Source organism: Cupressus sempervirens, chromosome 8 (genome assembly GCF_028749045.1).
Source record: "Cupressus sempervirens isolate cs-2001-9-10 chromosome 8, ASM2874904v1, whole genome shotgun sequence".
Lineage (NCBI taxonomy): Eukaryota > Viridiplantae > Streptophyta > Pinopsida > Cupressales > Cupressaceae > Cupressus > Cupressus sempervirens.
In genome coordinates, this window is record NC_143125.1 from 505,435,008 (window position 1) to 505,456,719 (window position 21,712).

The 21,712-nt window shown below is 37.7% G+C and overlaps 2 protein-coding genes across 7 annotated transcripts in view; both read left to right on the forward strand.

Moving 5' to 3' along the window:
* The window catches only part of LOC149543414 (uncharacterized), a 198,315-nt gene that overhangs the window by 24,257 nt on the left and 152,346 nt on the right, over positions 1–21,712 (forward strand). The window lies entirely within an intron of this gene.
* Positions 19,295–20,725, forward strand: LOC149543416 (uncharacterized). The gene is made up of 4 exons (XM_089796288.1): positions 19,295–19,591; positions 19,709–19,833; positions 19,928–20,204; positions 20,312–20,725. The coding sequence occupies exons 2-4, from the start codon at positions 19,790–19,792 to the stop codon at positions 20,702–20,704; spliced, it is 714 nt and encodes a 237-aa protein (XP_089652414.1). The 5' UTR covers positions 19,295–19,591; positions 19,709–19,789; the 3' UTR covers positions 20,705–20,725.

Sequence of the window (21,712 nt, forward strand, 5' to 3'; positions counted from 1 at the left end):
CCGAGGCTACCAATAAAGTCTTGGTCTTGATTATATACAAATTTTGCACGGTCGAAGGCGAGGACTAGAAGGAAAAATTACCCTCCGCCCTTTGGGCTTACCGCACGGCGTATAAAGTCACAACGGGGCACATGCCGTTTCAACTGATGTTCGGATAGGAGGTCGTAGTACCAGCGGAATTCATGATACCAAGCCTAAGGATTGCATTGGAAAACAAGTTGGGAGACATGGAAAGCTTAAGGGAGCGGTTGTACAAACTGAACAGGCTGGAGGAGAAGCGATTATTGGCGCAATGGGTGACTGAGGTAACACAAAATAAGCGGAAGGCATGGCACGATAAGCACTTGAAATTGAACAGGTTTCAACTCGGACAGTGGGTGTTGAAGTACGACGGCCAGAATGAGATCAAACCAGGCAAGTTCAAGGTTAAGTGGGTTGGGCCGTATCAGATCCGGGAGGTAGGCGACAATGGAGCGATCAAGTTATGGACGCTTGATGGACAAGAAGTTCCCGACACAGTCAACGGGTGCAAGTTAAAAATTTATCGCACACCTTCGCCACCTCGAACTCTGAAGGAGTAATAGTATTGTATCGAACAAAAAAAAAAAAAGAAAAAAAAAAAGGAAAAAAGAAAAAATTGAAAAAAAAGACTTTTTTTTTATTGAAAAAGAAAAGAAAAAAAAGAACCGTACGGATTTTTAACCCTACTTACTGTACGATTTTTGGAGGATTCATATGACAAAGTCTGGCAAGAGCGTACGGATTTTTTTAATATTAAGTCTGAAATTGGCACAAAACTACACGGATTTTTGGCACAAGAGGGTACAAATTTTTTTTGGCATACGGACTTTCACAACTATATTAACTGTACACCGTACAAACTTCATTGGGTGCATGGCAATTGCCGTACAACATTTAGAGGTCTCAATACAGATTTTAAAAAAAAGTTATTGTACGAATTTTTCAATATAGTGACCATACAGATTTCATCAGCTAATGTACGGATTTCTATGGTGAAAGTTACAGTACGGATTCCAACTTGATTCATCTGCACACCTTGCAATCTGCTGTACGAGTTTTGAGAGCAACCACAGAATTTGTATGACTCACCGTACGAATTTTTGAGGAAAGCCACTGTACGGATTTGTTATCCTTCTGATGTACGGTTTTGTTATTTGATTTTTTAACTTCTTGAATGTACGAATTTGCCTTGGAAGATTGGAATACGGCTTTTTGCAACATCCTACTGTATGAATTCTAGCACCAACGTATGGACTTGAAAGCCATTTCCTTGCTGTACGGATTTTAGTGTACTACTTCAGCAAACGGGTTGCAACCTCATTGTTGTACAGTTCTGTACGTTTGGAGGAAAAAAAAAGTATAACTGACCTACAGGAATATGGAGTCTGTAGGAAAACGAGAGTGGAAAAAGCAGCTGGAATAGTCTGAAGTTGGGGAGGGCATGAACATGTTTGGTGCGGGAAATCAGAATGAAGGCACTAGCAGCAAGCAAAAGCAGAAACCCCTGACACTTGCAACAGCCGAAATTACACCACAAACTATACAATTCGAGGGGTTGAGTGGAATAGACTGTAGAAGATGGTGGCAAGAAACCCTTGAAATGCATCTAGTAAAAGCCAGCATCAGAAGAGCACAAGTAGAATGGGCTATTTAGATGCCTGTTTTTTGCATTTGAGACTATGAAGGGTTCCTACGCGCCATGATTGAGACCTATGGCAGAGCTTCACGAAGGAGCACATTTGAGTATTTAGACAAAGACTTGGTGGTCTCATTCAAGGCAGCTGATTTCACGCGAGTCTTTGGTATTCCAGGGCCTCAGGGCAAAAAGGTTTAACCGAAGAAAATTTCTAAGGAGGTAAAGCTATTTTTGATTAGACTAGTATGTGGAGACATGACGGAAGCAGAGCAGGTGGCATTGGTTGCGACATCGAAGGGGAGGGGTTTAAAGAAAACAGACATTTAGGAAGGACCATGGCGATGCCTGATGGACTTGGTCAAAAGTAGGCTTACGGAATCCTCTAGGGCATCCGGTATTTCATTTCCACAGGTGTCTATGATGAATGGAATAATGAATGGAAAGGTGTACGATTGGGTGTCCCTGCTGGCTGAGCGTATGCACGAGTTCATGACCCTCCAGCATAAGACATTCTATATGCCTTACTATACCACTGGCCTCTTCCTTGATGTGGTAGCACGAATGATTCCAATAGACGAGTTGAAGGCAAAATCGGGACCACTTTCTCCTGGAGAATCCCCAATCATGCAATGGAAGCACTTGGATACAACCACGGGGCAGAAAGGCGTTGCAGGACAGCAGAGGCCTCGGATGGACACGGGTGGTGATACTGATAGCGGTCGTCAGGAGACATCTTCGGAGGAGAACAATATAGGGAACAAAGAAGGGGAAGAAGATGATGATAAGGAGGTTCAGGTTGTCATGGCTACCCCCTTGCTGTTTCCGCGCAGTACAGTTCCTGTTACTCCCTGTTTGGTGCTAGCAGGTCTGCGCATGGCTCACATTCCAGGGTTTGGACAGGCAAGGCGGTCAGTACTGATGACCGATGCACCCCAGCAGGCAATCACAGTAGCAACACTATGGCAACATGTGGTAAGGCCTTCTCCTGTCCGACTAGGAGTTGGGTTTGCCGTAGGGTTTGCTCAGACGATAACACTCGTCAACCGAGGGACTTTTTAGCCCCTACTGAAGCACTTCCGGTAGTAGCACCCGTGGAACCTGCTGTATCTCAGCTAGCAGCAGATGTTGCCGTAGCGCAGCCAATAGAAGTTCTTGTAGTGCAACAAGCGGGAGTTTCCGAGGCACAGCCAAGAGTGGAAGTCACTGTAGCACAGCCAGTAGGAGTTCAAGAACCTTCAATAGAGAACGTACCAGACAGAGGGGAGGAGACGGCCATGGAGGTAGCCGATCTTCCAGCATCGGAGTTAGCAGACCGACAGAGCACTTCAGGTGTACACTTGGAGGTCATAGGATCTGATGTAGTGGTGACGGTGGATGTAACACTTTTGGCATCACCAGAGCATGATAGAGAGAGTCGCATTCGGGAGGTCAGTACTTTTTTGAGCACGCGGTTCCACCGTGCTCCGACTCCTAGGATGGCTTATGTACCGACTCCTATGCGAGATGATATTTTCGAGGTAGACACTCAACCACAGGTAGCACAGCTCGTTCTGGATATTGGACTGTCGCATTGTATTGTTGAGCGTATGGCCAACGCCGTGGAGATGGTTATGCAGGGACATTCATCAGCACGGGAGGCAGGAATGAAGGAGGCATTTCTTGCCGACTTCGCAGCTCTAGCCTCACGGGCTCGTCAGGTTTTGGATTCCATGGAGACTCAGGCATTGGATTTGATTGTAAAGGAGCTGGAGGGAGTCATCTCGTTCATGCGACTTGGATGCCTAGCTGCCTTCATGGTCTGTTTTGAGGAGCGAGGTTGGCCGTATGTAGAGACTGATGAGATGCTTTAGGACTGGGCCACCATGGCGAGTTTTGGTGTGGACAGTCGGGTTGAGGTTTTGTTCCAGGAGATAGGTTGCACAAGTAGGCGTACTACACTCTTTAGAAGGCGCATGCAAATCAGGTAGCAGCTAAGAGAGCTTGGGAGGAGTTAGCTGCCAGGTTGGCTTCAGAGAGAGCAGCCTGGGAATCCGAAAGGGTAGCTTGGCAATTCGAGAGACAAGCCTTGTTAGTAGAGGAGCAGTTGGCAGTGGAGAAGGTGCAGGCAGTGGCGGACAAGGAGGAGATGGGGGAAGTTGGAGCGATGATGCAGTCCGTGCTGGAGCCTTAGATGGAAGCGGAAGCGGAGTTGAAGGTTCGGAAGGAACAGGTCTACAAGCTTCGGGCTGAGCTGAGTGATTTGAGAGCACGGACCTGTCCCCCTGCGTAGCATCTTGGTCGTTAGTTGCACAATTTTGTTGTATCGTCGTCAGGAGATGACTGTTTTTTTTGGGGGGAATGATGTAGTCAGTAAATAATTGTAATGAGCCGACGGGTAGGATAGTATATATTATTTGTTATGTAGCCGACTTGTGCCTGACGGGTTCCTTCGGGAACCTTCTGAAAGGCCCTTCGGAGAGTATTTATACCCCCTTCGGGAAGCATTGTAATCATCATATCATATCGTCAAGCATAATGTAATGTTTTGGCATAGGCGAATAACGGAAGGAGTTCTGCTATTTCCATCTATTGTCTGTGTGCATCAATCAATTAATCTATGCAGTAAACAACATGGTGGATAGAGATGTTATGAAGTTGATTTACATTAGCATTGAAGAACAAAATGCAAACATTTTCACCAAGCCTCTTGCAAAGTTGAAAATTGAGTACTTTACGAACAAACTTGGTATGACTAAACTGTAACTCAAGATTAAAATTTCATATTGTGTAACTTAATATTTAATAAAATCAATATTGCAATATTGTGGATGTATTGTGGCATGAAAGATGACAATTTTTTATGCAGATAAGGTCGCTATTTTAAGGTGACGATCTTATCAATAGCTTGACCTATTATCATGTGTCTCTAAATTGGTTGAAACACTTGATGACAAATGTATCAAGATTGACTACATTAAGTTGAAATCTCGGTTGTGTCAGATATCTTGATACAAGTGTTATCACTGAATCTAGTTCCGAACTAGTCTGGGATTGTGATAACAATTGTATCATAATTGTGATGGATTGAAGACTTCGTTATCTTCATCATCTAAAATTGATACTAGAGCTTTCCTGAGTTGTATGCTTTCAATCCTTCTTCTTCTAAGAGGGAGTGCTAAGATTATAATCTCATTCGGATTGAAGTTTTTAGACTATCACTATGAAATTAATATATTTATATATATAATATGTATTTGAGAAATTATTTATATATATATATATATATATATATTGATATTCACAAACATACATATACATATGGATCAAATTAATTATAAAAATACTGATGGAATCACATCTTTACTGAAAGTATAAATTAAGGACTAATTGATAGTTATTAATCGATGTTTTATGAATATCCAAAGTCAAGCCCACGGAGGGCCATGACTCTCCGTGGCATATGCCATGGGAGAGTCATGTCCCTCTGTGGACATTGGCTCTCCATATATAAATAGTAGATGCTATTGGTGACTGCAAAGATAATCATATCAATATCAAGGGCATAGCAATTACCAATAGTCACCCGATATAAGTTATCACCATTACATCATATTTTGATTTGAATATTGAACATTAAAGTATATATATATATATCTATATATATCTATATATATATATATACACACACACACACATATAACAATTATCCAAGTCTGATATATAAAATAGCATTGATTTTCTCTATAAAGATCCAATTTTTTTTTAACAATAGCACTTATTGATTTCTCTGTGTTTCAAGTTACTCTTCCAATATCAATATATATATATATATATATATATATATATATATATATATATATATATATATATATATATATATATGATATAAAGAGGCATGTCTCTGTAGAGAATTTTTTTGTTAATATCTTAAATCACATTAGTTATTGCTTTAACATATATCACAAATGATATTTTCTCAATGTATTACCATGATTATAATATATGATAATAATTTATACATATATAATATATCTCTTATATATAATATATGTATATATATTATATATAGATAATATATACGTATAATATATCTCATATATAATTTGTTAATAATAATAATGCTCTATTCTGGGCTTCCAATAAGCTTATCTCCCTTCCTCATATCTAGGAATTCCATCTTTATGGGCGCTGACAAACTTAGCTACTGGAACCCTATTATTGAAAGAATTAAAAGTAGAATATTTGCCTGTAAGGTTTGCTGACTTTCATTGTTTGGTAAAATCCTGCTTATTAAATCCATTCTTATAACAATCCCAAATTATTTTATCTCAATTCCTTCAATCTCCTTGTTCAATGATCCATCAAATTGAGGAGATTATCAGAGATTTATTATGGTCTAGTAATTTGATTGCACAAAAGAAGACTCCTCTAATCTCACTAAAGGAAATGTCATCCGCATACGACTTTGGAGGTGCTAAACTTCAAGACTTATCTCTTGGAAATAAGGCCTTTGTAGGTAAATTAATATGTCACATGTACACCAAGCTTGACAGAAAATGGTGTAAAATCTTGCAAGAGAAATATCTAGATTCAAGGGAACCTAGTAGGATCCTAATTGCCCTTAATCCCCTAAAAGGGTTTGTGGTCTGGAATTTCATGACCTCATCTAGGGATATCATCACAAGTTACATTCACGGGAAGTTCAGAATGGGGAATGCATTAACTTCTGGGAAGATTCATGGAATGATCTACCCCCTTTGTCATGTAATCCCGACCTTTCAATTATTGCCGAATCTTCTTCTAGATGTTGGTAGTGGAAATTGTCAGATTATGTTTGTGCAGTTGACATATTCACAAGTAAAGCTCATGGCGAGATTCATCCAAACTTCTAGTTTCCCCTTTGCAGGCTGCAAGTCTTCAAGGTATTCTTGATAAGCGAGTATTCTCTCTCTTTAACAAAAATGATTGCTTGTTTTGGGCCCCCTCTCCTGATGGAAATTATTCAATCAAACATGGATACAAAGTTCTTCAGCTCCTCATGAATCAAAAGTCCAGGCATAGGGCCTTTTCTCTTTGCTAGAATAAGTATGAAGGCAGGGTGTTTTGCTTGGTTAGCCCTTCAGAAGCGTATTCTTACGAGTGATGGATTGGAGCTTTTCAATATTGCTAGATCTTTCCAATATGTTTTGTGCAATTCTGATTCAAAAACAATTGACCATTTATTTCTTCATTGTCCCTTTGCCCAACATTGCTGGCGTTTTGTCATGAATAAACTAAGCATTGCTTTCCCCTTTCTGAACTCGCATTGGGACATTGTTCCAAGCCTAGCCTATATTATTCCCTGAAGCAATGTTTTCTGCTCTATGATTTTGTTCTCCTGCTGCGATCCTATGGGCCATTTCGCGGGAACATAATAAAAGGTTTTTTAGAAAAATTTCTTTCTCCTTGGAGTCTTTGATTCTCAATCTTGAGATATCAATTTTGGAAACAAGTCTCTCATGTGCTTATAGACGAGATAGTAGGCATGATTTCACTTCATGGAATGTAAATATCTGTAAGGAATGGACAGATATCACTTACCCTACCTTCCCCTTCCCAATTCGTCAGTAGCTGCAAGATCCATGAGGTCAAAGGTTAAATGCCTTCCTTCTTGTAGTGGTCAAGCGAAGATAAATTTTGATGGAGCCTCTAGAGGAAACCCGAGCCTGTCAGGAATTGGTATTTGTATTCAGGGTTCTTCACATTCAGTTTTGACTTTGAGATATTTGAATGTGCAGCAAGATACAAACAATTTGATTGAAGCTTTGGCCTTGCTAAATGGTTTGTTCCTTGGGAAAAAACATGGTTTCAATTATATTCACTGTCATGTCCCCTTTTTGGAGGTAATTTGATTTAATTAATTTAATTAATTAAGTTGTCCAAAATAATGAATATTTTATGAGGATGACTAATTAATTATTTTAATTAAATAAATAAGTGGTATTAAGTTAATTATTTATAAAGTTATCAAATAAACAAATATTAAAAGGAAACTTTATATTTAATTAATTTAATAAAGTGACTTGAATTATAAAATATTTTATAAAGTCACTTAATAAATAAAATAATGTTTTAGAAGTTTCTGGAGAAAGTGGAGAAAAAAGAATAAATAGGCATTCTGGGCTTCATTCTCAACAGGCAGATTTGTTGTTGTTGATGTTGATGTTTGTTGATGTGCATTGTGGAGCCTAGGGTTTCTGCAGTAGTCACAATTGGCCATTGAGAACGAAAACTCTCAATTGGTACGCAATTTTGAGGGTGTGAAATATCATTTGAATTATTGCAGCTGGGAGGAAGATACTTCAATCTTCTATTTGTGCTACATTGAGAAAAAAATAGATCCGAAAATGCAAAGTGAAAAAGCAGATCCAAAAAAGCAAAGCGGAAAGGCAGCATTGGTGAAATTTATTACAGCCATCTACAATTAGGTTCCTTTGGATATTTCATGCATTTTTCTTATCATTTAGATGCATATTAGAAGGTAAGGTTGTAGGTGAAAGTTTGTATCAGATTTAAGCATTATTCTTGCGGATGTAAGCCAAGAGTCTTGGCATCTTTTCATTGTCATCATTATAGTAAAGATAATATTTCAAATTAAGTGTCATCCTTTGGGAGTTATATATTATTGTAATGATCATTTGAATATTATATGAGGATGTATGCCAATTGTATGATGAAAAGTCTCTTGGCTGTAGGTGGTTAGTTTGATGTTAGAATTCATTATTATGCATAGAAAGTATATAAAAGACTTGCATAAGAATCCTAGGTGTTTTATAGAATCATTTAGAAGTGAACTTCAAGTAATACTTGCAATCACAAGTACTGGAGCAAACTGAAATTTATAACAGTCATAGATCCCTTGAATGCCAATTGTCTGACATAATGTCAAGTGGCTGAAGATGAATAATTTGCATATAGAAAGCATTGAAGTGCATAAATGGGAAGTTGTAAATGCATCTAAGTGATTGTTTATGCATACTAGAGTTGTTTTCAAGCATTGGAAGTGTTCATTAGTCAATTTTCAAATAACATATCAGTCTGATCACATAAACCAGCAAGCGGGGAGGTTGCAAGTGAATTCTTTGATGATATTCCTTGAGTACCGTATCAACACTTTGAGATCAGATTTGAGCAGGGACATTACATTCACATTGAGGATGATTCGTCAGTTATTATCAATGCATGTATATCAATGAAAACCCACAATCGTAGGCTTGCATGCATCCTTCATCAAGCTTGGGCACTTATGGACTCTTTTGGTGATTGTTACATTTCACACTGCTATGGTGAGGGTAATAGGCTTGCTGATAGATTAGCAAATATGGGATGTGATCATGTCAACATTGACTCCACCACAATGAATTTTAATATTTTTGATTTCCCCCAGCTCTCACAAATTAGTAGAGATGACTTGGCATTATTATGTAATAACCTATGTTGCTCGGGGATGCGTACCCAAGCAAAATACAAGAGTTTCCAAGACGAGCACATCCTGGGGATGGGGGGATGGGTATGGGACATCCCCCAGCTGTCCCCAAAAAAGGCAATTTACCAGGGGACATCCTTGAAACTTGGGGATGATTGGGAAAGGACAGTTTAGAAAGGGTATGCATAGATGTCTCCCAACCGTACTGGGTATGGTGAGCTGTTCCCAAATGTTCAAAAAAAAAAAGGAAATAATTTTTTTTAATGCTAAAAAATTAAAAAGTGAATATAAAAAAATAATTTTAAGGCTCCTAACTAGGTCGCTGACGTGGGCCCCACCCCTCCAAATGCGATAGAGGCAGAATAGGAGTAGCAGTCTACTTCATTTTTCTATGTTGAATGTGAACATGATTATGATACATTGATACTTATTACTTTATGGCAGTCCTCTAGCCTTTGGGCATATAGCTTTAGGCATATTTAGATTTAGATTTTCAGATTTATCATGTTTATCATTATGATATTGTTCATTGATATTGATATGCATTTTGACAATTGAGTACTGAAATCGGATATTATTAATTATTTTCTAGATGGCATTCAAATGTTGTATGTTATGGTTCTATAATGTTTAAATGACATGCTTTAGTTTCATATGAATGACATGTATATTTGTAAATTTCAATGTATATTTTAAAATTTTCCTATATATATATAGCCGTCTCCTCCCCTCCATCCCCAAAATTGCCAAAAAAATTTGCCTTCTTGGAAACCTGTCCCGCCATCCCCCACTGTCCCCATACCGGAAACTTGGGGAAACCTAGGTAATAACCCGTGGATGGTTATAACTTAAACAAGTATAATTTTCCTTTACTAAACCATGCTTGACATTTCATCGAACACTTGGCAAGCAATTCTAGCTCATCTAATTATGCAATAATGTTTCTTGGTTTTGTCTAACTAATCATGAATTGGAAACTTTAATGGAATTTGCAGCATATAATTCACACCACTATGCAACAGGTTTGAACTTGCACTTTTTGATTTTTAACTTCGCAATAAATAATACCATAGTTTTGAAGAGAGAATACTTTATGCACAACTAATCACCTTTATTATGGTTGCAATTTTAACAATCACTTATGACAACTAAACAAATACAAATGCATAAGTAAATTTTATGTATAGAGGAACGTGGAAAATGATGTACATTAGATAAACATGTGCATGTAGCTCTCTGAAGGCAAATTGCATGAAAGATCCTTGATGGATCTCTTCTGCTGATCTACTGTAATTTTCTATTTTTAAATTTGTTTTCTTGTTTATTTATGTTTTCTTGCAGAACTAGACAGAAGTGCAGAAAGGTTTGTTTTTGATAGTTTTATAACATAGAAAGGAATAGGGAACAACAACCATGAAACAAGAGTGAAATAAATAAGGTATTCAGTAAAAATCAGAATTATTGCAAACCGTACCAGATAGATTTGTCTGAATTATAGAGCCAAGCAATAAATCCAATGCATTTCCCAAAGCTCACTTACAAATTTGTTGTCAAACTGGAAGGTGAAGATTGTTCTCGAATCCAACATACATTTGGAGGTGAATACAAGCAATACTCTATACATCACGTGGTGTATTTGCTGCAAATGACGTCTCACAGGCTGCAATGAACCACGTTCAAACTAGAAAGATGATATGCCACGCTGAAACCCCGATGAGAAATGATGCCTCTGTCCTTAATCACCACGCACAATGCCTAAGAGATTCGGTGCCAAAGATTGCTAAGGGCTCGTCCCAGCCAATCACTAACCCGGGGTTTGCGTCCCAGACTAGAAATCGCCCATTCAGAGCAAATTCATAAACAAGTTGTCAAATATGCAAAAGATGATCTTAGAATGAAGCTTCTATCTCCTTATAACCCCTCTCAATTGCAAATCGAACCCTAAGTGTCTGCAAGTGGCGTTGGGTACTGAAAGTGTTATAATTTCTCATTTTAAAGTGGTCATGTTACTAGAAAATGACGTTTTTCCTCATAGATAGAAATTTGTTCAATGAATTGCCTTGAGACCAAAGAGAAAGATTTAGAGAATTTCGAGACCTTTCCAATGAGCTATCACACCATAGGATGCGCATCTAGATGAGGCCAAAAATCCCTTATTACTCCAAAATGGCTAATAACTTAGCCTTATTTAATTATTAAACACTAACTTAGGAAATATTAAAAATATAACCCAAATAGCCACAAAATGCCCAACTGACATCACGAACCATAAAATCATCCTTTCACTTGTCTGTGACTGAAGTCAGAAATCAAGGATCCATTGGCAGTCTCATCCCTAAAATCTAGGGATGCTCCTAAAATTTAGGAAACAAGCCCTATCCCTCTGAAACTGAACCCAAAGAGTAATCTCGTGGAGACCCAACCCTAGGCAAGATCATACCTCCTACAAAATAGGAACTGCCTCCCAAAAACAAGGAATGTCTCCCAAATGATCAATAACTGCCAGAACATCAAGTCCCCAACACTGAATAACCATACTGGGTCTCTATCCAACCATGTCAGCCTACAAGACCCCATAATAAGCTGACTCACATGTTTCTGCTAGACTAAGCTAAAAGAGGGGACATGACATTGCAGCTTACAAGAAAATAAAATGATTGTTGTGGGCCTTAGAATGTGAAACATAGGCTTCAAATACCAATCCACAGGATTGGAAATAAATTGCAGGCTGTTTAAAATGAGGAACATGGTCTGCTGTAGCTTGTAGCCCTAATAACACATCCCAAGCCTGGGAGAAGGGCTTCCAACTTGCTATGAGTGATGTCTCTGCCTAGGAACGGGTTGCAGATGTCTTCAGATACCAAAATCGCTGCTTCCCAGGTAAAAACGACAGCCCAAACAGGCATAGATCGATTCCCAAATAGCATACGCAGGTTGATAAATTACCAAAGAAGCTCTCTTAATGTCATTAATAATCTCCAACAACAAACTTCTTCTTAGCAAACAATGGATGACAGTAGGAAAATTGGCAAAGTGTATACCTCAGCCCAATTTGCCAAGCAATCTCGGAATAATTCCCAGAATTGATTCTACAATACTTCAACTATAGATCCAAAACCCTTATACTTCAGCAAGGGCATAGAAAATCAGAATTTCAGGTAAACGTCACAAAGATGACAAAGCAAAATAAGTTAATCAAATGATCAGATGCTTTTCTTATCAGACGGGCTCATATTTATAATCTCCAAATGACTCAAGTTTCCCAAATAAACTCCATAAGATTAAAATATAATAAAGTGCCATTATAATATAATTTATTAATTGCTTCTGGCTTCCAAAAATGACTTTTTCACCATAACATAATATTTTGATACACAAGGCCACTATTTCTTGTGCCCACGATTTAAAACTTGTCGACCTGACACCAACGAGCTATGAAATTGCAAGAACTGAAGAAATGTCGCTCTCACTCACCTTCAGTTGACTGGTCACATGATGCCTCTGTAACCCCTACCTCCTATGCAATCTCTTTGTCTCACTAACTGCACTGTGATAGTAAATCAAATCAGAACTACTCACCACAAGTTTGCTTACTAAATGGCAATAATAAGAGCACAAACATTTACTACTCGCACACATCTGCAATCAAGGTACAATTACTCGGTACCTCAATCGACACCTTTGAATAAGCGGAATCTCACGCAATATTGCACTCCTCACATGACTCTTCTTCCCCCTCAATAGAAATTTTCTGTAAATCCTAATCCTGAGACCCATCGAAAACCTCCTCAGAGTCATCACCCAATAACCGAGAAGGGGTATCATACCCACTGTAGCTCATAGCATCATCAAATGGATCATCGAAGGTGTCCATACTGTTTGTATCCCCATTAGCTGACAAAGCCTCAACTACTGTCACCTGACTCTGCACACATGACTTTATGCCAGACTGTGAATCAATATCGCTAAAACATACACCAACATCTGTTGACTTTGCTGTAATACCCAAATCACTAATAACACAATTGGATGACTCCATACATGCATCAGTGCCACCCAAGGGACCAACTGCCTCTCGCAAAGGAGCAACACTGCGACAATTGACATACAAATCTCCAATGACAAATCCCTCTTTGAAAAAGTCAGAACAATCAGCAGTAACTATTGCCTTAATAGCACTTGCATTATCCGCACCAACAACTTTGGAATCCTCAACCAGCTGAAGCTCAGTGTTGCTGTCCACCAATGACATTGACACATCCACGTCTCTGTGTGGAAAGTCCATGTTCAGAACTACAGATAGGACTAGTGGTTGCTGTATTGAACACAGGTACATTTTCCTCCTCAATGCCAACCGGTGAGAACTCAAGCCTTCTTCCTTGCATCTTCGGTGCTCATCTCCTAAAAGAGGAAACCATATACCTCGCTGCCCTATCAACCGTCTTTGGATCCGATAGTCTCGCATCCAATCTCTGTTGATGAAGTTTAAGTTTCTCTATACCCTCTCTCAAGGCATTTATTTTTCTGCTATCTTCCTTACTACTACGCCAACTCCCAAAACTACTAAGCCTCCTGTATCTATCCATAGCTGGAAAAAGCTAGAGTGTTGGTCATTCCCAAAACAATAACATATCTGGAATAAAAATAACTTTCCTACCCCATAGGATGGCAAGAAACTGCCCTAATACCACTATAATAACCCCTGGCTAGTTGTAACTTAAACAAATATCAATTTCCTTTACTAAACCGTGTTTGACATTTCATCGAACACTTGGCAAGTAATTCTGGGTCTTTTAGTTATGCAATAATGTTTCTTGGCTATGTCTAACTAATCATGAATTGGAAACTATAATGGGAATGTAGCATATAATTCACACCACTATGCAATAGATTTGAACTTGTACATTGCGATTTTTAACTTCACAATAGTTTTGAAGAGAGAAAATATTGTATGCACAACTGATCACCTTTATTATGATTGCAATTCTAACAATTAAAAATGACAACTAAACAAATACAAATGCATAAGTAAATTTCATATATAGAGGAACTTGGAAAATGATGTATATTAGATAAACGTGGGCTTGTAGCTTTCCTAGGGCCAATTGTAGCTTACAGGAAAATGAAATGATTATAGTGGCCCTTAGAATGTGAAATGAAACACAGGCTTCAAATACCAATCACAGAAATCGCAGGCCTTGGAGAATGGCTTCCAACCTGCTATGAATGACGTCTTGGCCTAGAAATGGGTTGTAGATGTCTTTAGATACCAAATTCGTGACTTCCCCAATAAAAACGACAACCCAAACATGCATAGATCGATTCCCAAACAACATACACAGGTTGATGTGAAATTACCAAAGAAACTCTCATAATGTCATTAACAATCTCCAACAACAAACTTCTCCTTACCAACAGTAGATGACAGTAGGAGAATAGGCAAAGTGTATACCTCAGCCCAATTTGCCAAGCAATCTTAGAATATTTCCTAGAGTTGAATCTACAATACTTCATTTGTAGATCCGAAACCCTTATACTTCAACAAGGGCACAAAAAATTAGAACTTTACGAAAACGTCGCAAAGACGACAAAGCAAAATAAGATAATCAAATGATTGGATTTGTTTCTTATCAAATGGGCTCATATTTATGATTTCGAAATGGCACATGTTTCCCAAATAAACTCAACAGCATTAAAATATAATAAAGTGCCATTATAATATTGTTTATTAATTGCTTTTGGCTCCCAAAATTGACCTTTTCCACCATAACATAATATTCTGACACACAAGACCACTGTTTCTTATGCCCACAATTTAAAACTTTTCGACCCGCTTCCAACAAGATATTATACCAAGGTGACCAACATACAACACCAACAAAGATAACAACCTCAAAATATTTAGATGAATGATAGTAATTATTCACTCGTCTTCCAAAAACAACTGTTGAAGCATTAGAATCGAAATCTGACAACACTAGAATGATCCTGATGAAGAAAGATGATGAATGAACTTGATGTGGTAACTTATTATAAATAGACACTCCCTCCAAGATTTTTGGAGCCCAAACCAAAAGCCTAAAATAAAAGCTAAGAGCATCACTCAACTCCTCTAATTCATCTGAGCTCATTGGAACCAAGAGTTGACTTATTATGAATTGTAATTCCCTCAAACGGAGCAAAACACAACATATGCTGCTGGAAAGCCTATAGCCCCACAATTACAATCAACATTAACAAACTCATCCGATTATAATCAACTAGTAACACAAGATATATATAGTGATCCAGATTCAAGCAATGTTGTTACTGCAACATCAAAACTATCTTTGGGGATAGTCTCCCGTGTGTGTGTTGGATAGGATAAGTTGAAGTATTGCCCTGACGTGTTTGGAGCCATCTTGGGAAGTTTAGAGCAGCTGAGAAATCAGAAGCTGTAGATCAATGAAATGAGATGGTGCTGAAACTTATGCATACATTGGGCATTCTGCAGTTGTAAATTGTTTTTTGTCAATTTCTTAGGGATATGATACCGGGTTGGAGCTCCACATGAAAAAGCTTATCTTTCTCATGGTTATGATAATTATCATCTTTGGTTGCCTCATTAGTTTTGCTTCCTAGTTGTTCAAGACTTCGCTTTCTTGATTTTCTAGGGTGACAGGTGGCAAGAGCAGTAAGAATTGTGTAAATTGTTTTGATAAATACCCATCTTGTTGCTGATTAGACCTACCATTCTGAAGGTGCAAAAATCAATGAATGTGCAGTAGGTACATAGTTTGGAGACTGGTTTTTAATAATTAGCATACAATGTATTAGTTGTAAAAGAGACTTTCTATATGTGAGTTGTATTTCGGGGCTTTTTTGTAAGGCTGTTGGATTAAGCCATCCTTTTTTGCCCTGGGTTTAATAACTAGATTAGAATACTTTAATAGGAGTTGGAGCATTTTGTATGACCAATCATAAGATCAATTTTGGTTGCTCCTTTAGAATTGGTTTTCTTTATGAATTTGAAAACATATCTTTTGTATTATATGAGTAACTAATGAGGGTTTTCTTTCTAGTTCTTTCTCTTTGGAGCTCTTTTGAACCAAGTTATTATTATTAATAAAAAAATATAGTGTTTTTTTCACTTTTGCCCAAAAATAAAATAAAATAATACTCTGACAATAATAGTGAAAGATAGAAATCAAATGTTCAATGCTTATAGGCCATTCAAACATTTGATTTCATTGATTGGAATCATCTGATTGAAGCTACAATCATTCCCATTTATAATTCCTTCATGAGGTTTGATCCATGAGACTAACCTCAAAAGTCACTTTAATGACTTAGATGCTTTTGCATTTGTTGCACAATTGACTTTATGATATAAAATCATATCCTTCTTGATTTAGGCACCCACTTTTAGTGACATTTTTAATGTACATTAATGATGTCCTTGGCCCCTTTTACTATATAAACCTTATAATAAGCTTTAAGAATAAATTATTAATAAAGTGCCACTTTATCAATAAACATGAGATCAAGCTATTAATTTCCTCCAAGAAGTTAACCAAGAATCTAGATATCCACTGCAAATGCCAAATGTATAGGTGCCTGGCAAAAGATAGCAGCTGTGCAAATCTGACTTACTATAAATTATTAAATTTCTGCTCAAGCAAAAGGTGTTAGGGCTTGACATTGCAAACATAGCCCGTTTAGGTACCTTGCTATAATTAGAAATCCTGACTTTCTTGATATAGTCACTTACTATAAATAGTTAGTATGTTTCAATACTTTGGAAGGGAAAGAGCCTCCTGCTTTGCCAACTAAGAACCCTCTAACCATCTGACTTAGCCTATGAGGGCCAATGATAGGCTAACCCAAACATAAGCCATGGCGAGCTAAAATGGGGACATTACAGAGGAGGCATTTTAATCAATCATTCTAGTTTCTGATTTGTACTTCTTGTTGGAGCATTGGACTTTGGCTCAATTAACTTGAGGACAAAAACCCTGTAGGTTTGGGATTGGGGGATGAAATCCACATTTCCTTGGAATGTGTTCACATGGATCGCCATTAGATGCCATTGATATTTGACTTGGAACTGTTTCAGGGTCTATGTTGGCTGTCTTTGATGTGTTGATCACTCACATATGACCAATCTGGATTTAGATTCTCTTCTGTTGCTCTTTAAGGTTTGATATTGCTTATAATTGCTGGCAACAATCATTATGAAATCTTTGTCACAACTCTGGTTTTATAAGGACAAGTCATTGGCATATATTTATTCTTATAGGCTCTAAACAGAAAGGATTGTGACAATCATTGCTCCAACTACGGAAAATCCTCTACAAATCCGATATTGTGTCTCTCAGTGCTGTATTATCATATAAGCAGACCAATTAAGAAATATTCCTAGTTACCGGATTCGTCACTTTACCCTTCGATTCGGATCTGGATTTGCATATGGATCCTTGAGGATTCGTAATCTTGCCTATGGATCCGTCAGAATAGGCAGGATTATGGGTCTTGCCCGGATCCTCAAGGATCCACATGCGGATCCGCGTGAATCCGCGGCAGGGTCATAAAGAAATTGCAAAAAAGTGGGCCCAGGCCCATTTTTTAATGTTTTTTTTTCTAAAGGCTCTAAACCCTAAAAACGACCCTCTAAATCACAATGCAAGTTCATTTACTATCTATTTTACTCTCTATTTTGCTCTCTCATACTTGCTAGTTTGAAGTAAAGAGCTTGGATTCGAAGGAGATCGGTTGTGGAGCTCCAAATACCTTGTAAGAAGTGTTTAAAGTATGCATTTCAAACATATTCTTGAGTTCTTTTATAGATTATTGATTTATTTTTAGTTTTCCAAATTTTCAAGGTTTTGTGTGAGTGTGAAACATGGTTTTCTTTCATTTTTTTTTCTAGATTGCAAGAATAGAACAATGAGTAGTCAATGCTCAGTGGGTGGGGGTGGGGCTACATCACCAAGCTTCAAAATTGATAAGGGGTCTCCTTTATGGAGACACACAACAAGAACTGCACAATGTCCTGGAGGTGGGGCATACATATGGAAATGTAATTTTTGCAACATACAACATAGAAGCTCCTATTCCCGAGTGAAACTACATTTGTTGGGCCTTGCGGGTGAAGGAATTAACATGTGTCTGGGTAGTGATAAGAAGTGATTACCAGTTGCACAAATAGCATCATTAGCAAAAGAGCAAGAGGATGTTGATAGAGCAGTTGCAAAAGCAAAACGTGGTGCTTCCAAAAGAACAAATTTGCCAACACCATCATCCGATCAAACAAACACAAGAACTCATCTTTTTTTGCCTATGCCAACTACAAATGATGAAGATGAAGAGCCATCTCCACTCACCCGCAAGAGAGGCCCACTAGATAAGGCATTCCAAAATGAAAAGAGAGACATTGCTGATCACAAAATTGGACGTTGTTTAATTGCAAATGGTGTTTCATTTAATTTTGTGAGATCATCTTATTTTAGGGAGATGGTGGAAGCAGTAAATGATGCACCCCATGGTTACAAACTGCCTGGTTATGAGAAGTTGCGCACTACCATATTACATGATGAGAGGAAATATGTAGAGGCTCAACTTCAACCAATAAAAGATTTTTGGGTTCAATCGGGTGTGTCTATTATTTCGGATGGGTGGAAAGATTGTAGAAACCATCCATTGATCAATGTTATTGCTGTATGCCCTAAGGGGGCAATGTTCTTGAAGGCAGTTGATTGTGAAGGGCAAGTGAAAGATGCGGAATTTATTTCACGCATTCTCATTGATGCTATAGAGTTAGTGGGTCCTGATAATGTTGTCCAAGTGGTCACTTACAATGGAAAAGTTTGCAGGGCTGCAGGGATAATTGTAGAGTCTAGATATGATCATATCTTTTGGACACCATGCACCGTCCACTCTATCAATTTAGTGATGAAAGCAATTGGCGCCGAACTAGATTGGATGAAAAGGATATATGAGGAAGGTGAAGAGATTCAAATGTTTGTGACAAGTCACCACATGTCACAAGCAATTTTTAGGAGTTTCTCGGACTTGGAGTTATTGAAGGTAAATTTGTATATTTATTATATAATTGAATATTATTGGATTCCATAATTATTAATTTTTGTTGTTGTTTACATTAACATGTTTTAATTTTTAAATGTATTACTAACTTGAGTTTGATATGTTCTTAGGTTGCTGAAACCCGCTTTGCCTCTCACACAATCGTCTTGAGACGACTTGTGAAGGTAAAAGAAGCATTGAAACAGATGGTCATTAGCCCCCAATGGGGCATTTGGAAGAATTCCAATACAACAAGGGCCATAAATGTGAGAAGAATGATACTAGATGAGGATTGGTGGGGTCTTGTGAGTTATGTGTTGGAAATCACCAATTCAATAATGGCAATGCTTCGCTTCGCAGACAGTGATGAGCCATGCCTTGGGGAGATTTATGATTCCATGGATAGTATGCTGGAAAAAATTAAATTGGTAAGTTTTATGCTCTTTTACAACAATTTGAATTTTTTATTTGAGAGATATCTAAATTCTAAAGTTTAAATTGACATATTCACTAATTATAATTATTATTCATATTTCATATCCTAGGTCATATAGAGGAGGGAGAATGATCCTGAGGACACCCTTTACAAGAAGGTGGAAAAACTTGTTCATCATTGATGGAACAAGATGACCATACCTTTGCACCTCCTTGCATATGTGCTATCCTTGAGGTACTGTAGTTCTTATCAAATGCTTGTGCTTATTTTATCCAATGTTTGTGCTATTGATATTTGATAGTGTTCAATTGTCTTTTGTTATCCCCAGGTGTTATAGTGCAGAGGTACTTCACCTTCCAGGTAGAGTGCCACCATGTACAGATGTAGAGGTTGCAGATGGGTATAAGAAGGCACTAGCTAAGATATTCCAAGATCAAGAGATTGGGGCAATTGTGAGGAGTGAATTTGCTGCCTTCAACCCAGATGAGGATTTCCTCCCTATTGCCATAGCAGACCGAAGCAGGATGGGTGCCATCAAATGGTGGTACCTTCGTAGGCAAGCCTTCACATACCTCCAACCTTTTTCCATAAAGGTCCTATCCCAAGTAAGTTTGTAAAATTAAGCTTAAGGTTAACACTCTTAATTCCTTGAATTTATTATTTAATTTATTTATCTTGATTGTTGTATTGATAATTTTTAATTTCTCTTTAGGTTGCTAGCTCTTCTGCAGCTAAGCGGAATTGGAGTACTTACTCCTTTATCCACTCAGTCAAACGCAACCGGTTGGCTCCAAAAAAATCAGAAGACCTTGTGTTCTGTCACAACAATTTGTGCTTGTTGTCACGGAAGGATCCAAAGTACAAGAAGGGGCCTGAAAAGCTTTGGGATGTAGCACCCAAGACTCCTGATTTAGATATGACCATTCGGGATCTTGCTAGATCCACTTTGATTGATGTGGATGATGAGGAGGACAATTATGAGTTAACAATCCCCTCTACTAGTACTATTGGTGTTTTGGGTTCCTCTACTGATACAGATGCAGTACTTGCAGCTCATCAGTACCCCTCTGATGCGGATTTTCTTGAAAATCCATTTGATAATTAAATAAAAAACTTTTAGTCTTGACTCTTGACTCTTTTATGAGTAAATCATGTTACAAACTTTAAGTTTAATGATCTATATTTTGAATGTTACAAACTTTCACTTTCAGTAATTCAATGTGAATGTGTTGATTTTCTTTATAATCATGAAAATAGATTAATTATCAATGTCATTGATCAAGTATACTAGATTCATAGATGCATACGATGAAATGATTTAGTTTTAGAATTATGTATATTTCTCTTATTTTTTAGTATATATAATGCACACACACACACACACACACACACACACACACATATATATATATCCACGAATCATAATTGGGAAAAAAAAATCCCCAAATCCGCGGATCCGATTCTGTGCCCGAATCGGCAACTATGGAAATATTCATTCAAATAAAGAAATTATTGCTTGTTTGTGCTGCAGTATAATGATATTGCTGGTAGTTATAAAGGTTTCATATATCATTATCACACTTATGTTTCATTAATGATAGCTTCCAGAAGTTCTATCTCTGCATAAGGATTAATTGGCTTTCGTATGCATTATTGTTTGGCTTGTTTCCAATACTACACTTGCAATGAAATCTGTTCCCGGCTTCATTTATGATTGTTGAGATTTACTGAGTTGATTTTAACTAGAGTCAGAAAAGATCAAAGTATTCTGACGTGGGGATATTACAGAAGGTACATCTCCAACTACTACAATATTTTTGAGCAGGATGCTTTTCTACCAACCTAAGTTTTTCTTGAGTTAATTTGTACTCTCTCCTATGGCTTATTTAGGTTTTGCTACTTGGAAGATATTAATATCTGTATTGCTTGCTTCTCTTTTACATTTAGCTTGTGCCTTCCCTCAATTTTCTTTGTTTGAGATGAGATTTCCTTGATCCCACTCTTAAAATGTATTCCAGTCTTGAAATTTGTTCTCACTTGATTTCCTGTCTGCTCTTTGTCCTCCATTACTTAATTTTCTTGAACTCCACCTGCTTTCGAGTTAATCTCATAG